The 18,266-nt window shown below is 37.7% G+C and overlaps 1 protein-coding gene across 1 annotated transcript in view; it reads right to left on the minus strand.

The window, feature by feature from the left end:
- Positions 1-18,266, minus strand: part of jakmip1 (janus kinase and microtubule interacting protein 1) — a 32,908-nt gene extending 14,642 nt beyond the window's left edge. Inside the window, exons 1-9 of the mRNA XM_057349652.1 lie at positions 18,046-18,266; positions 14,275-14,500; positions 11,988-12,482; positions 10,745-10,924; positions 10,503-10,616; positions 9,915-10,061; positions 9,136-9,297; positions 6,297-6,356; positions 4,825-4,953 (exon numbers count right to left, since the gene is read on the minus strand). Of these exons, the coding sequence (XP_057205635.1) occupies positions 4,825-4,953; positions 6,297-6,356; positions 9,136-9,297; positions 9,915-10,061; positions 10,503-10,616; positions 10,745-10,924; positions 11,988-12,482; positions 14,275-14,409 (1,422 nt within the window). The 5' untranslated portion in view covers positions 14,410-14,500; positions 18,046-18,266. The remainder of the gene's footprint in view (positions 1-4,824; positions 4,954-6,296; positions 6,357-9,135; positions 9,298-9,914; positions 10,062-10,502; positions 10,617-10,744; positions 10,925-11,987; positions 12,483-14,274; positions 14,501-18,045) is intronic.

Raw genomic sequence — 18,266 nt, forward strand, 5'->3', positions numbered from 1 at the left:
GTATAATACAAAAGGAAAACATACAAAACAAAACAAACAAAATGTGTACTGAGAGTCTGTGATATATATTTTTTTCTTTGTCGTTTATGGTCAGTGTCTGTCTTGTTTAGCTTTGCATTGCATTTGCATCAATAAATAAGGTATTTATTTCAACTAAGGTAACTAAGGAATCGCAGCACGTTTTAAAACAAAGAAAAATTTATTTACAGTCTACATCCTGAAGGTGACGACCCTTTTGAACTTCTTTGAAGGAAAATTCAGGCTTTTTAGGTATGGAAAAAGGTGCCAGTGTTATGCTAAGGCCAAATTCATTAACAAGTTGCAGTGAAATGTACATTTTCATGTTTCAAGTTGTTTAAATTAGCATTACTTAATATATTTTTAACGAACGAATGAATTAACAAAGAACAACCGCTCCGAAGTTATGGTAATAAATTGATTATTGTTAATCATTTAATATTACGTTGGTATTTTTATACCTAATGAAAGTAATGTTAACGAATTCTGTGGCTCACCAGTTTTGAAACATTTTAATATGGTGATGTGAGCTGAGCATAAAACGCGATCCGGGCATCCGGTGTGTGAACTTAAAATATTTAAACTAGCTTGTGATTTGAGTGAACAAAGATTTAGGTAGGTACACATACAAATGATTTTTTATATTTTCTGTATATTATAAATTCATTACAGATGAAGTGAAGAAGCAGACGTGACAACTCTAGGGTTATCTGTCGAGGTAACTTAACCCTGTGGTGACGCAGTTTTTATTCTTATGAAAAATACGAATATTCGAATATCATTTTTAATTTTCGAATAGTTATTGCAATATTTGAACATTCGTGCACATACCTAGTTAAGAGCCTCGCTGAAAGACAAAGTTAACATGTTGGTTTTCCTCGCACGAAACACTAAGACCTTGCCGATTCACTAAAGCGGCTCTAGTTGTACAACAGCCGAATACTTGTACTACAGGCTAGCCCGATATTCCCTTTTTATGTTGCACTTTGAAAAAGGTTGTTTTTATAAATGTAGCCTAATTAATAGTTATATAATATTAATGATAATTTGCTGTTAAAAACAATAAATTATTCAAAGTTTCAACAAGTTGCGTTTGGACAAGTGCGTTTATTGTTACCCTGTTGTTCTTTTATGTTGCACTCTGAAAAAAAATATTATAAATGGTAGATTTGTGGAGGTGTGTTGTTGGGTGCGATTAACCGCCAAACCGCATGATTTGTTCACCGCGAAAAAACTCACCTTCACGGCGCTAGTCTCAATAGCATTATCATGCCTCGTCATGAATTTAGTGTTATGCTTGTAAACGATGACTACCAAATCACAATAAATGTTTTATGGTCAAAAGTTGGTGATTCCTTAGTTCATGCACGTAGACTAATGTTATCGGTATCTATAGTTACTGTGCTAAGCACTATTCCCATAACGAGTTGAGTGTAAGTTAGTGATTGCACCTATTACACAAAGCACATTGCCTGGTCGCGAGTGTGTTTCCGAAAATATAACTACAGAAAATGATTTGCGTTGTGTACCAAACACATTCACGTCCATGCGTTGTGTTTTGGGTGACTGCAAATGTGCTATGTACCTAGCACGCTATGCGCCAACGGCTAACAACCAGCTGATACCTCAGAATCTAGTTTGAGCTAATAGTATAGCCCAGTATTATACCACGGGGCTGTTGAATGCTTCATTCTGATTGGCTGACGAACGTTCGACGGGTGTGCATTATTTTTCAGTTAAACGCACACCTATGAATGTGTTCCAGGTCTGCTGACCGCATTACAATTCCATATCACTTCTCCAAGTTTAGCCTACTGTCCACCAGTGAATATGTATCTAACAACAGACAAAGTGACAGGCAAATTCCATTGTCTGAGAAGAAATAACTATTAATATTTATTAGGGCTGTCAACGTTAACGCGTTAACGCATGCGATTAATTTTTTTAAATTAACGCGTGAAAAATATTTAACGCAATTAACGCAGCATCCGTTTGTTTTGACATTTTTTGTCTAGCGTTACATTATGTAATCACGCTCTTATTCGTGTACAGGCTCTTAAACCACTTAAGCGCGATTTTAAACAGTTGCTTTGACGAGTTCAATGAAGATAGACAGCTTCTAAACTGTGGGACGCGGCAAAACGCAACGCGAGGTCCAGTCTGGTGTAAACAGTCACGGGCTAAAGGCTGCGTCGGTGAATCTCTGTCAGACAGCGCATCCGTGTTAAGTTCTCTTTCGTGCTTGAATGGATAAAACCACACAAGATTATGTCAGAAAGCCCGTTTTGTCTAGCATTTTCTTAAGCAAGTCTTCAAAGTGTAAAATAAAATCTTAAATGAATGCAAAGAGTTGAGAAAATGGGAGTGCGGTGACGGTCAGATCTGCGTACTGCGACAGCTCTTAAAGGGGCCACGTTCTTAAACGTGCTGCTGTGACTCCTGTCACTAATGTTAATCAAAGAACAAAATAAAAGAAGAAATCAATGTGATTTTGTAGCTTTAATGAGAATTCTTCTGCATTTAATTTATAATTTAGCATTAAAGACTGTAAAGTGTTTGAGAACTTCCTTCAATTTCTGTATATTTCATGATAGCTCTCAATTATATTGTTGAATGGCTATAATTAATGTTAAAATAATCAATTTAATAGAGACATCAGTTACAGTACTAATATCAAAATGTTTTCTTTCATTCATAAAATGACGCTGTTAAAGAAATATGTTGTTTCTACATCATTTTGAAGATTAAATGTGAAATTATTCTAATGTAAAAGTATATTTTAAAATATTATTGTTATGTGTGATTAATCGTGATTAATGACAGAAAATGTGTGATTAATCCGATTAATTTTTTAATCGATTGACAGCACTAATATTTATGGACAGCATGAACATTTGAACAACAATGGCGAGAGCACTGTACAGGACTGTGGCAAACTACATGACACAATCAGCGGGTTAAAGATAAAACACGAAGCACAAAAATAACATCTTAAATTCGTCTGTGGAATGGGTAAACGGGACTTAAAACACACAGCAGGAAGCTTTCTATGCCACTGCGAGAACCGCAGCTGGCGCAGAAACCTCCGTGTCACTTTTTTCTCTTAATACTTTTCTTATACGACAGGGGTGTTAAATACGACGAAAACATATCAAATATAGATACTTGTCTTTTCACTCTCAGTGAAGCAAACGCGTGTGCATGTGCACTGTCTGTCTTCCTCTCAATCTCGGAAAACTGCATATGCAGGCTACGCATATGCAAACGCAACGGAAAATGGAAAGCAACGCCTTCAGATGAGATGCGTAAGAAATTAGTCCTACCAGCAAGTGCATTCCGGGACAAATACCATACAAATGTCTTGAGATAAAACATCGGAACAACGTCTTGTGGTGTTGTGACCGTGGTATAAGCGGAATAATTGACTCCGGTCCGTTCAATTATCGAAAGTTAATGCACACCCGAGGTGTAACGGCCACTCCGCTTCGCGTCGTGGCCGCATTACCACCTCGGGGTGTGCATTAACTTTCGATAATTGAACGGCCCGTCGTCAATTATTCCTTACGTATACCCCGCGGGAGTCAAAAGAGTGCTTTAGTGCATGTACAGTTTCTGAAGTGACATGATGTAACAGCGGTTTCTGCTTAGTCAACAAATTCACATGTATTGCGCTGCCCACGGGAAGCTTATACAGCGAAAGTATTTACTACAATGATAACATACAATTGCGCTTATCAACCACATGGGGGAACCATAAGCATAAGCTATCTAATGTTGCTTTAAGTAAACTAAAATTTAAGCAGTGTCTTGTTTATACTGTGAACACACTGTTCGCACTGTTATGAGAATATGGTCAATGACCTGCTCATTGTTCTGTTCTCTCTTAAAGTCACCATGCAATCAAACAGGAAAATTCTAAGTGTTTTACACAGTGTTGCAGTGATTATTATTATAAATGATTTATCCATGCACACCATTCTTTTTTTTTATTCATTTGCACTTGTAATCTTTAATCAAAAACGTTAAGCTCCTCTCCCCCTCTCAACAACAATCTTCACCACATGACATCAGCAACAAAAAAAGAGGTAGGACTATACCGACTGTCCAATGGCCAGGCATTTTAGCCCTCCCCTGCAGGCCCAACTTAAGTCAAGTCAACTTTATTTATATAGTGCTTTTTACAATTTTCATTGCTGCAAAGCAGCTGTACATAAAACATATTGACTATAAGCAAAACATTTAAAGCACACATTTAAGATAAGGGAGAGAGAAACACAGTTCAAATATTAAACAGACTATAGATTCCTATATGTAATATTAATTAAGTAAAACTTTAAAATAAATAAATAAATCAACAGACCAATCAAAAGGGAAGGGCAAAATTAAGCCCCGCCCTACATTTTTTTCTAATTTCAGAAGCCGTTTCACTCGGACATACGTCACGATACAGAAAAGAAGTCAATCGCAACTTCCGTTTCATGGTGACTTTAAGCAGTAAACAACAGCCAGGGGTACTTATGACCTAGAAAACTGCTGAGATCTCCTGTTACGTTCCCTTGAGCAGAACACTTAAACACAATTAACAAAAGGCAGTACTTTGCATTAAACGAACATTAGAAACGGGTTCATGCTCACTGCACAGCAGAATTTATGATGCAAGATTCATTGCCAGAAAAACTGATGGGATTTTATGTGTGATGATTTATGAAATTACAAAATAAAAAACAGCAAAATAGATGTCAAGTAATAATTAAAGAATACTTGTTCTGAGTATTAAAAAGGTATTAAAAGAAACACTTAACGCACATCCTCAAGTTCCTCTTCTGGGGTGACGGGGGTGTGATCTGTGCGGTCAGTGTTACATGATGTCAGAGACGATGTTTCAGAATCGACCGATTCCTCATCAAATCCAAAATATGTCTCCACAACATGCCTCTAAAAGACAGAGAGAGAGCAGTCCAAAGTACATACATAAAAACACTGTAACATTACCATGAAAGACTCATTCGAACACAGAAGTGGAGACTTTTTCTAACCCATGTTGTAAGTCAATATCATATTTACAGTGATGCATGTGCTCAAGAAGGGTTGCTATTAGGCATAAATCAGAATAAACGTTAAATATATACTGTGCAGAACATACTTAGACTTTAACATTTTTTGTATTAACATTGGACTAGTGTGATACAATCAATTACTAACCTTGTCCAAGCAAAATTACATCAAATTTTTAACTCCTTTAAAGACCAAAGCCAATTAACGCTTTGCATAATATGTGCAAGAACAAAAAAAGGGGTTTGGCAATTCAATCGACAAAATATCAATTTCCAGCATGCCACAGATAATGTACAAGCAAGTTGTTTTGAAAATTAAGGATTCTTGGCAAATTTCCCTGGTTGTTATGAAATTCCAGTAATAAAAATGTGACACAAATTCCATTGTGCCATTCGGCTGTACGATTCCTCTTACCATCGTGTTTGTAGGTCATCTCCTTACAGCCAGAAAAATACAGACACACCAGACCACACAGACAGAGGAACATGGAGAGATACAGCACCAGCAGGAAATATTCTGTCATAATGTATGTGTGCTTGTGGTCATAAATGATCCTCAGCTTTCATATCCTTTTAAACATCCCTCCAAAAAACTCAAAAACCTGTTAAACATCTATCCAATGTATGACTAAGCCTGTGTTACGATAATGTCTGATATTTTTAGTGAGCAAGATTATAGCCAAGTCAACTGACTCCTCCTCCTTAGCAACAATTCTAGAGAACGAAACAACTAAACCCCACCCCACAAGCCTTTCTAATCATCTAAGGACATGCCATAGACATTTATTCCTTTTATCTAAAGACAACTAGAATTAACATTAAACATGAATTAAAAATGAAAAAAAAACACACATCCGAAATGTTTTTTGCAAGATATACTTTAAAGACTTTTTGCAGTTTGTACAACAGACATAATCTTTTTTCTAAATAACATGTTCATAACAAACTGAAAGAAATGAAATTAGAGAGTTTGAGTACCGCTATAAGGTTAAAAATCAAAGAGAAACAAGAGAGAAATTAACGAACTTGGCTCGACTCTGAGGTCTCGAGAGGCCAATTAATGTGCTGACAAACACATGACGGAACACACACAAACTTCTCAGAGGAGACAGTTGCTTAGTGACAGGACAGAGAGTGTTCATGTGTTTTAAAGAAATGAGGAAGTTGAGCGAAACGTTCTGAAAACACGACCCAAAATGAAGGAAAGCCAGAAAAGCATCTCACCTTGGGCAATTTCATGTTTCTTCTCCTGTTCTTTTTGCTAATCACCAGTCTGTCTCGCTCCTGAAGGGACATCCAGAAATCACATCAAACTGATGGCTTATAATACAACACACCACAATAGCACCTAAAACACACACCCTGTTCAGTTTCCTGTTTTATAGAGAATCACAAAAATAATCACAATAATAAGTTAAAATGGACTATGATATTTACACAAATGTTTGGTTTAGATTTGCATATTTAATTTATATTATTTTAACCTAATTTTTGTACATGTTGGTTTAAGATTATTAGGTTTTAGGCCTCAATACTGCTCAAAACAGGTTTCACAAAATGGTGCTTTTGTTTTTTTAGGCTGCCTCAGATGGATCAGCAGCATGTTGTGGGTAAATACTGTGACATCACTGTGCATGTGAACACTGCTGCTGCAAGGGAAGAGCGAGAGCGTAACTCATTTATAATGAGGCCTCTTGTTAATGAAGAAAACAAGCAAATTAACAAACACAGCGCTGATTACCAAACACAAATAATTACTGAGTGAGACCAATTACAGATTAAACACACAAACACTGGCACACAAACACAAACACACACACTGTAAATCTAATAACCTGGCAAGAACTTCAGAGTAAACACCTGACAAGAAATGTAAGGGTAACGTGTGTTTTTTTTTTACTTTAAAAACTGTCACTGGTCTTACTCTGAACGATATTCGTTCAATATAATAACCATCTTCATCCCATAAACAACGTATCTTTCTCTGCTGAAGTAATCAAGGCCATGTGGGTGGGCTTTAAAGATATTAACCAATAATATCACAGCCCATGCAACAATAGCCAATCATATATTGATAAAAGGATCAAATCAGGGCACACTGTACATTTCTTCAAACTAAATAGTTTGTTTTACTTTGACACACATACATACAAGTTAGTAAAATCTTAACCATTTATACTGAGAAACACCCCTCGCTCAGACTGCCTTTTGCATTCATCCGCTTGCTAGTGGCACGGAGTGCGCCATAGCAGCATAAGACATCAATTTTTCTGGTCAAAGAAAATTTCTGGTATGTGGTCAAAGAATACTGTGCTTGTGCAAATCCATGAAAATGTCAACCCCATCGTGAAAAATTTAGTTTTTACCAAAGGTTTTTACTATGCTAACAGCACAGATATTAACATTTGGTGGTTCAAATACCCATGTGAGGTCTCTCTTCATAAAGCATTATGTTTATTTTTAGTGCATGATTTTTCATAGTCAGGTAAGTGCCATTTTCAGGATTGTCACATCCATAACGGTTCATATTCCTCATGAATGGACACATGAAAATTAATATAAAGTAACTATTTTATGTTCTGTAAAGTATGGAGCGATTTTAGTCTCATTAATTATTCACGCGTAAAACAAGATACACACATGCGTAAACATTTTCACATGAACAAAACCTAATTTACGTGCACAAAGTATAAATATACATTTTCAAAAAGCAATTCACGTGCGTAAAACAAAACTATTTTCTCATAAAGTACGTTTCGCAAACATACGACTGTGCACAAATATTTCGAAAGTTTAAAATGTACACGTTTATCATGTTATGTGAATGTGCAAATCGTCACTCACGTGTGAATCGCCTTGGATGTGTGTGTGTGTTTTGAGACTCTCCTGGCAGCGCAACCCCTCCCACGTGGGTTGTCGTACTCTTTAGCCAATCAGATTCAACCTTACCATTCAACCAATCATAATCGTGGAGAGCACAGAACTCAAGGAGCTCTAATGTTAGCACTAAAGGCTCGTTTGCACAGTTTCGCTAATCTACTCTCTGAGCTGTGATGCTGTATTAAAACATAATACAGCCACGCAATAAATCTGTTTTTATTAATTTATTTTGTAGGAGAAAAGTATGAATTAGTGAGTGAACATGACCACTTAAAAACTACACAACCAGCAGTCACTTCCACTGAACTGCTAAAATCCGTCTGGGTAACAAACTGTGCCTGATAGATGAGATATGTTCATGTTTGTATGTCCATACAATGTATGTTTTAAATGAACACGGACAATAAATAACTAGTTCTTGGAAACATTGTTTTGTATTGGCGCATAGATGTGTAGCTGCGCAAAAGTTGCGCAGAGCCTTTTTCCTTGATTCCTGTGCTCTCCGTGTTTATAATTGGTTGAATGGTAAGGTTGAATCTGATTGGCTAAAGAGTACGACAACCCACGTGGGAGGGGTTGCGCTGCCAGGAGAGTCTCAAAAAACACACACACACATCCAAGGCGATTCACACGTGAGTGACGATTTGCACATTCACATAACACGATAAACGTGTACATTTTAAACTTTCGAAATATTTGTGCAGTCGTATGTTTGCGAAACGTACTTTATGAGAAAATAGTTTTGTTTTACGCACGTGAATTGCTTTTTGTAAATGTATGTTTATACTTTGTGCACGTAAATTAGGTTTTGTTCATGTGAAACTGTTTACGCATGTGTGTATCTTGTTTTACGCTTGAATAATTAATGAGACTAAAATCGCTCCATAGTAAAGAGGTATCCCTTCTCCATTCATTGGGTATTATTGATTCAGGTTTGTGCATTTTAATTCACAGAAATCCTACAAAGTTTATCGTCTCCCAAAACCGTGTCCTTTTTTGTCACATCTATGACGCATGTTTATTTCCCTTTTTTAAAATAGAAAATTTGTTCATAGACTGACATTTTTCTGATGTTTAGACTCTATCAAGAAGGGTTTAGTATAATATAAACAGATGGTTCAATATATTCATAACAAATACATTCTCTGAGCATTTTTATGTCACGTCCGCTGGAATTGCCCACCTGCGTTAGCTCCTCAATAACACCGCGCTGCTCGTTGATTTGCAGGTGGAGATACTCAACTTCCTGTTGTTCATGAGCGTGACTCAGGTCTGTCAGAGAGGTGTGTCTCTTCAACAAGCCTGGCTGGGGGCTCTGCTGTGAGTTCTTCTGTGAATTCTCCTTCTGTCAGAAACAAGGGTTTAAAGACAACATGAACATTATTCTGAAAGTTGACATTTAATTTTCATTTATAATATTCAATTCAATCAACTTATTTGATGATGTTATTATGGCTTTGTGGGCTGTAAAGTGACATTCAGCTTTAGTTAAAATTACTTCACATTAGGGCTGCAGCTACCGATTATTTTAGTAATCGAGTATTCTACAGATTTTCCATCGATTAATCGGGTATTCGGATAATAAGTACTTTTTCTTTATTAAAGAGCAATACTAAATATACAAGAGAAAATAAGACAGGTCTCTTAAAATGAACAACTAATTTGTTCATTTTCACAGACTAAAATGCGTGTGTGTCACGGTGAATGCGTGAGACTTGAGAGACCTGTAACATGAATAGAGTTTAGCGGGCTGTGTGTTAGTAATAATGGTCCGTGGGGAAACGCAGTGTTCCGTGTGAACTGTAGTTAAATGGATTAAACGAGGCTTCGAGGCAACAAAAATTGCCTCGATGATTTTTTGTATTCTAATTACTCGAGTTACTAGAGGAATCGTTTCAGCCCTACTTCACATTACAGAAGTTCATGCAATGTGAATGCAAAGTGTTATCTTAAACAACAAACCAGTTCTGCGTTCTCTCTGCTGAGCGTCTTCAGCTTGTCCTCCATGTGTTGTAGTGTCTGCTGGAGCTCTTCATTCTTTTTATGCAACCGTTTATATTTTTCCATGAGTGGCTTTATTTCTCCATCCGTCTCGCGCACCCTTTTCAGCTTTAAGACACAGAGAGACCTCTCTACATACAGACCGCATGCTTACAAAATAAATCTAAAGGAAGTAATAAGACGTTTGTAAAGCACTGTGATTAGACTTTGTAATTTGGACCCAACACTAAAGGGACATGGGGAATTTACTTACACATTTCAAAAAATCATGGCCTAAAAAACCTCAACAGTACAGTACAATGGCGGCATGTAGTAAGTGTTTGTGATTGTGAACGAGGTTTATTCCATATTGAGCCCTTATTTGCATTTGCGAGTGCATCGTTTGGACTTGCACTCAATACTGTGCATTAAAGTGGCACAACTGTTTAGTAAACAGTTCCATACTGTTAAATTATAATAAGATAAAATGTCAATGTAGGACATGTAAAGAAATTGAACTGGTGTGAAGGTCTGTTAAATACACTCTTAAAAATAAAGGTGTGCACATACCAATTCATTCCTCTCATCTGATAGCAATGTGTTTCTGTCCTCTAGTTTCCTGATAACAGCCTGCAGCTCTGCGATCTTCAGCTGAAACCTACGAACGTCCCTCTCATCCACTTCCTATAAACATACACCCATAAACATGTTTTACTCTGTCATGATCATGTTGGTTTAACATGCAAGGAAATGGCTGACATATTTTCAGTGCTCAGTGTTTCTATAAGCTTTTTGTCAGCTGTGTTTCAGACCTGGTTAACAGGAGAGTCTGTGTTCTCCCCCAGGGCAGGTGCCATCTCTCTCTTTGGACTCCCATGATGCCGTTCCGATTCCTCTCTCTGTAGCAGGAGACGCTTAGTCTGACCCGCCTGCACACCAAGCTCTCTCTCCAGTGACTGCACCACACGATCTCTGCTCCTCAACTCCTCCATCTGTCAAACACATGTGACATGACTAAACATGCTTTTTTGTTCCCTTCAGGCCTGGTGCACTGACAAAAGAAATTTGAGCCACTGTTATAATCTGTATTAGGCTTGGAGGTAGAAATCAAATAGAAAATGCCGCCAACATCTTGTATTGGCTGATGAATGATGGTATTAAATATCTTGAGACTGGGGCTGTCAACACTGGCTCAACCAATAGCTTGAGTTTGGCAAGTATTTGGAAAATCTGTTTGAAAATGATTCTTTTTGTCATGAAACACTTTATTTCGCCTTAACGTGACATAGAAACATTTAAAGGAGCTGTATATAATAATTTTACTGTATTAAATCAAACCAATACCTTAATATGTTCGTAGACATTTAGGAAACATGCCAAGTTCATATATTGGTTTGTCCAAAAAACAATGCTATAGCCAGTTATTCCACTCTGAAATGTGCGTTCCGTGCCGGAATGTCTGTTTTTGTTTTGGTCCGTGTGACCCCGCCCACTGACGATTTACCCACTAGTGTATTTCGACAGCTCGGTTGCCAGTTGGCGACAAAAGCACAACAAATGATCTTGGGACGAAGCAGATTCCACCCTTTCCGGTACTATTACGTTGCAAACTTAGCAAGAATTACTATATTATTTTACAACTTACGAGGAGTAATATAGAATTTTATTATGGTTATTTAAACTAGACAGCAATATGCCCGTAAATGCAACCTACGGAGGACGCAACCTCTTAAACAAGCTGCTGATTGAGTTATATTTGCAAACAACAAAACCACTGCAAATGTATAATTAATCAGATAAACTTACAGTGTAAGAGTTTATGCTTTCCATTACACTCCTGTAAGTGTCTGGCAACTCCTGTGAGGGTCGAGTCTGAGGAGGGGCGGGGAAAAACCCTTGCCAATATTTTGAATTTGGACTGCGATACCAAGATCAACCGCTAGGTGTCAATGTTACATACAGCTCCTTTAACTGGTATAAGACCCCTCATATGACACCCATTGGACTTCTCTGCAATGCAATTCCTCACAATTTTAAATAACTCATCCATCTCACCAGTCTCCGGATTTCCCTCTCACTTTCTCGTTTGATTCTCTGTATCTCCTCCTGATGAGCCTGATGGGCCACTCTGAGATCGGCTGCTTTGGCCCTGTCTGCCTGCACGGCATTGGCCAGGGCCTCCTCCGCCTGTCGTCGTGACGTCTTTGCCTCCTGCAGCTCCTGCGTAAGCCGTAGTTTCTCCGCCTCGTAGCTCTTGCGGGCCTCCTCTCTGGCATCTTCCTTGAGGGCGTTCCGTAGTTCGCTGCTGGCTCCATCCCGTAAAACACACACCAGCGCTTGCAAACGGCCCAGCTCGGTCTCTCGAAGGCGGGCCGTCCGAGCCATCTCTGCCTCATGTTGCCGGGATAGGGTCTCTCGTGCGGACGCCACCTCCCGCTGCTTCTCCTCATGGAGTTTGACGCGAAGTTCAGTGAGAGCTACTGAGTGCTTGTGCTGCTCTGTTTCACGCTGCCCCCGTAGTTCTTGCAGTCGCTCCCGTAATTTGCCCACCTAGAAGGTGACAGACAATATGTGCACTGACTTATTTTATTAAAAGATCCCAACAAGCTGACTAGAAGAAAACAAAGATATTAAAAAGTAAAGGGTGGCTTGAGGAATGATCTGCCTCTCAACCCGTGCAAAAAGCTATTTGCACTGTGTTTGACTAACTAGGAAAAGCAACAGCACTTACACATTTGTTGCCCGTTTTGTTGACTTGATTGCTTCTGTTATCTCCCATTTGGATTAAAGGGTCTACTGAATGTACTTAAATGTAAATTTCTTTTTGTCTTCACTTAACTTATGCTAACATTGAGGAAATTCTACCAACAATGCTACTTCACAATCTCGACTCGGCAATATTGTTAAAACCACCAGGATTCCCAGGATCGTAATGAGTTAGAAGAAAAAGAGAGAGGATGCAATTAAATGGGTGCCAAGGTACCAAAAAGGCAAACAAAAAGGTTTTTGTTTCTCTTTAAACCTCAGTTTCTAGTATTTATTTAATCAGGCTCCAAACCAAGTTTTGTTATTGGGTTACGAGGAATAATACCCACAAACACCCTAAACCACAACAGTGCTAGACAGCAGTTTTAAGCTTGTTCATTGTTTCAGACTTTTTCCACGAGGCAAATTCTCTTTTATACCATGTTTTGCCAATGAAGCAATGACTGGCACATATTATGACAGTCGGGTGCTGAATTCCAAGGGTTTTCATAATCTAAATATTTTGATTGACAAGCAGATTATGTACGTAATGGAGCAGAAAATAAGTCTAAAAGCATAAAAAAAGGTTTCTTTTGACATAGTCAACTCCTGTCTATTTAATTCTGTTTGTATATGGAACAAAACCTAATAAAAATCGAATCTTTGGAAAACATTTTGGTCAAACCGTTATGTGGGATGTGACATGAACGCACTGTACCACAAGGTTATTTTTACTCAAATTAAAACTTTGAAAACGTTCCTGTTCATTGACCTACAAATTCTTGGAAAAACTTCACTCAAGGAAAATTTGAAATGTTGCCTCAAAAATAAACTGAAGTAAGTTCAAAGCAATAAAATTATAATAATAAACAAAAACTAAAATAAAACTATAAAAACTCTGCTGTACCATACAATGTCTATAGACAGTTTCATCAGATACATGCGCCTGGTCCGAAGTTATCTTCAGGTCTGTACTTGTTTATCGTTCTGGCTTGTGGCTATTAATATAACTATATATTTTTAATCGTTTTATATTCAAATTATTTTATATCAATATTTTATGTATTAAATAAACAATTTGTTGAATGGGTAGTGTAACTGTCGCATTTAAGTTTAGCATTTAGCCAAGCAACTGTTATTTTACTGGTAACCCAACATAATACTGGCTAGACATACTTTTAATTTGCAAGCTAATGTAATTTACTTATAATTTCTTTTGCTTGTTATCAGAAATAATCTACAAGGACTCTATTCTTTGCGGATTTAGTGAATGAGTGAACAAGTAAAATACAGTACTGCCATACATTTATGTTTTAACAAGCGGCTCATGAGTTTAGCATTTCAGTAGGATGCCACAACAGCATCAGCAAAAGGTGACATTTCCTGTTTTCCATCTTCATGTGATACTGTGTCTTTGTACAGTGTGGGCTGATGTGTAAATCATTCCTATGGCAACAAAGTCCACATGGACGTTGGACCATGCTGTCTCGACAAAGAGACAAAGAGATCTGATTTCAGTAGTGCAAAGAGTCAGACCTAGAAATCAGATTTGCAACCAAATGAAATTGGGTGTGGTGTGAAAAAAGCCACACGGTACCTTTCCTCTTTCCTGTTGCAGTTCATTCTGTACATCACTCAGTCGGCTCTTCAGCTCTTCGTTGGCTGTCTCTATCTCCTGTTTCCCTCTGCTCTTTTTGGGAGGCGGGGCTGATGTGGGTGTGGTTGCAGCCATAATTTCCCAGTCAAATCCACACTTCTGCAGTCCAATCTCACTCTAAAATTTCTATAACACTGGAAATCAACTTCATCTTCCTCTTCTTTGGCTGAAAACAAAGACAGAGACTCTGTGAGTTTTACAGTCAAACTCACTGCACACACAGTTGTTCCACTACTAAGAGTGGGGCGTTGCCCTAACACATGCTCACAAAGCTACAGTTCACACAAACAATCTTACAGTCATGGACACATTTGTTCACCGGAATTTGGCTCCAACGTGTTTGGCATGTTTTCGACTCCATCTAGTGGAGCCTCACGATACTACAGTAACAGTATTTTACCTATATTTGAAGTGTTTGGTTCCAAAATGAGATAACTCCATTTAAAAAAACATATGTTTTTTATTATGTTAGCATGTTTTTATTGTGTTTTATTGTGTTAGTTATCTGTATTTTTTTAGGTATTATGGCTTAAATCAAAACAAACAACCTGCAGTTTGATTGATATTAATTGGAATGCACAATAAAAAAAACATGACTTTTGAAAACATTTAAAAACTGAGTTATCTCTTTTTGGAACCAAACTCTTCATTTGTATTTTCACCATTACATAGACAGCAGGAGGCTGAACGCCAATATATGAAATTAGTAGAGCTAAATGAGATTAAGATAAAAAAAATGCTTAATTAAAACGAACACTTATTTTACGTAATCTTTTCATTAAAAGTTTACATTTTACATAACTTTTGGTGTGTTTTTTGTACTGGAGAAATAACAGCTTGATTTTCTTATTGAACAGTTATTGTTTGGATGATGCGGATAATATCTAAACATCATCTGATTTTTCAGCCCTGTCAATTTATCATCCTATAACAAGACAAATCATTGAAAACCAAAGAAACCTCATTGGGTATGCCTACAACATACTGGCAGAACACGTGTTAACTGTCTGTTAACTGATCTGCAACTTTCTCTCACAATTCTTATTCTGCCCTATAAAGGCAAAACACGTATGCCAACAACTGAATGCGTGGTCTAGTCTTCTAGGTTCTGCAAGTTAACTATTGACAGACTGTTCTTTTTCGGAGTATAGTTGAACCAAATCCATCTGTCACAGGACAGATCATACTTCAGGAGATCTGATATCAGTTAACCCACATGTGACAAAGGTTACTGTGTCTGCTTTTGTATGTACAGTACAGCCACATAGTTGAGCCCTAAGGCTGTCAGCTATGTAACAAGAAGAGGTATGGAAATTCAGCTTTAACCGGGTGTGACAGACATACAGTAGAACATAAGGCAAAGAGAGCTCATTAAATTCCTTGATTTACCTAATATAAGATTTTGGGCTATTAAAACAGAACTTAATTAAACATAAACTTAAACCATAAAATTTAATGACAAATAATAGGCATGTGGTTTATCTTGACCCCTTTGTAACATGAAATAACTGCTCTAAGCACAAGAAAAAGCTTTACTACACACTGGGACCCCAAATCTCTCTTAACTGCAAAATGAAGTACTACCAAACAGCAAGCACATGTATAGGGTCTACGACACATTAAAAAACACACACAAAAAAATCTGAGTGAGTTGCTAATTAAAATAAACCTACACACACACCCAAACACACATGGCTCCCAGGTGTCCTACCCATCAAGTTAAATGACATTCTGCAGATATTGCACATTTACAGGCAACACACATCAAAGCCAAGCTGAACACCAGATTCACTTACAGAAACTGAAAATTGGAACAATACAATTACTTTTCACAATAACTGAGCCTCGAGTCAAAGAGAGAAATAATATATGAACTCTATTTAAAAGCAAACGGTTGCGTGAGACAATGATGGCAAAATATTGCAATAAAAAGAGAAGGGCTTGTGAATGTTGTTTGTAAATTCTGTTGCAGGTAGTACAATTATGTGCATGTAGTGCAGTCTCTTTTATGCACATACAGCATCCCCAAAAAGTTTTGAGAGAAGCTACAGTATACTTACCCAAACCTCTATGGTGTTCAACACATTTATAGACCTTTGAAACATTTAATAACCTTAACATCAAACTTGCAATCTTAATGGCTTGGATATAAAACTGTGTTATAAAAGCCTATTCAAATTATTGAAGTGGCTCACTGGTCATGGGTAAATGTAGCATTAAGCATGCTGTATAGGGAGATATGCAGCCTTTAATAAAGACTTGTTTTCTGACTGTACTGTACATCAAACTAAGTTAGTGGCAGATTATATTTATGCACTTACAGGACAGGTTTGAATTCATGGTTTGGTGGGGTGAAACAGTTGTGTTGACAATGTAAATGCTACTGAGAGTGTTCAGTTCATTTCACAAGGAGGGTTGCTTGCAACACTAATGCAACATTGGGCTATAACTGTAGCCACATTACAAGTAATCAAATAAGGATCTCCAAACAAACCAGCACACAAACACACCCAACATTGGAAAATACATACCCACTTACAAACATTCAACCTGATGCAACAATAGCTCCGACAATGGCCAAAGACAGAAGATCTTCCAAGAGTTTATGATCAGACGAGTTACTGTCTTGGCATACTGCTTTTGCACAACATGTTAACAGTCCTTTTACCGATGTCCATGACTTGTTGTTGCTCATTACTGGATATAATCATTATTTTATAGAGACTGCACTTTCAAAGAATATATAAAAGTGAAAATTAGCAGGTACCAGGGCTAGCAGTCAAAGTTTTTACTCAAGCTAATACGTTCATGAAAGTCAGTGTCTACGGTATAGCCTGTACTGTAGCCACTCACTTTAAAGTCTTGGCTCCATTTACAGTTAGCCTATTGCCTATTTAAAACATACAATCAATTAAACACGCATTAGGCTTTAAGACAATATTCTTCATTAGGAGGACACATTTTTACACTATGTTAAATTGTTAAATTATACCTGCCACTGCAAATGCTCTTATTGCTCTATTATAGTGGCTATTCAATTGATTCAGTAAAACAATTATTTAGCTCCTAAATGATTTTAAAGAAGGCGGAAATGTATAAAGTATCAACGTGAAAGCATATTATACTAAGTTTTAAAGTTTAAATTCTAGTATTTAATTTCCAGGCTTTCTTCATGACCGTGGGAACAGTGCGTTGTGTTCGGGGATTATGGAGGCAGAATTGATCCTCACCGTGCCGGCAGAACCACACCCACAGACCCACTGCAGGCAGCTGAACCTCTTATAACACACGACATACCTCACAACATAAACACATCATGATGCGTGACTGACAGCTTTATCGTGACTAACAGTCGAGAGATGGACGTGAATCTTTCATCAGCCCCAGATATAGCCTACCGTTAACCACAGGACGACAGCATGTCAGATGTTGCTATTGCATAACTGAACAAATCTTTTTTTTTTAATCAATTAAAACGAGGGCGTGATCTTTTTCAGAAGCGATGAGGGCGAGCTGATCAATAAAGTCTCTCCGTTAAAAGTGATGAGATAATCCCATTCATTCACAACGCACATCAAACTCATCTATTAACAAACATTGTGTCTTAGAATAATGCAGACCCCAACAGTGAATGGCTTGGAAAAACATACGGAACGCACATTTAAGCAGGTTATAAATTAATCACTTGATTTTACGACACATATAACTTACCGTGCGCGTCTCAGGTGTCCGCAGTTCACGCAGGCCGAAAAATGTGTCTTATTGTTCCGCTGCATGCAGAGAAACAGTCCGGTTCACTACATCTGACAGCAGATGCGGAAGTGTAGGGATGATGTTGGTATTTGTGATGCTGTACCAACAGATGTGGTGATGTGATGTGATAGTATTACCGGATGGCGGCTTGCGTCTCCACTGCACACGCGACAGAAATC

Source organism: Triplophysa rosa, linkage group LG13 (assembly GCF_024868665.1).
Source record: "Triplophysa rosa linkage group LG13, Trosa_1v2, whole genome shotgun sequence".
NCBI lineage: Eukaryota > Metazoa > Chordata > Actinopteri > Cypriniformes > Nemacheilidae > Triplophysa > Triplophysa rosa.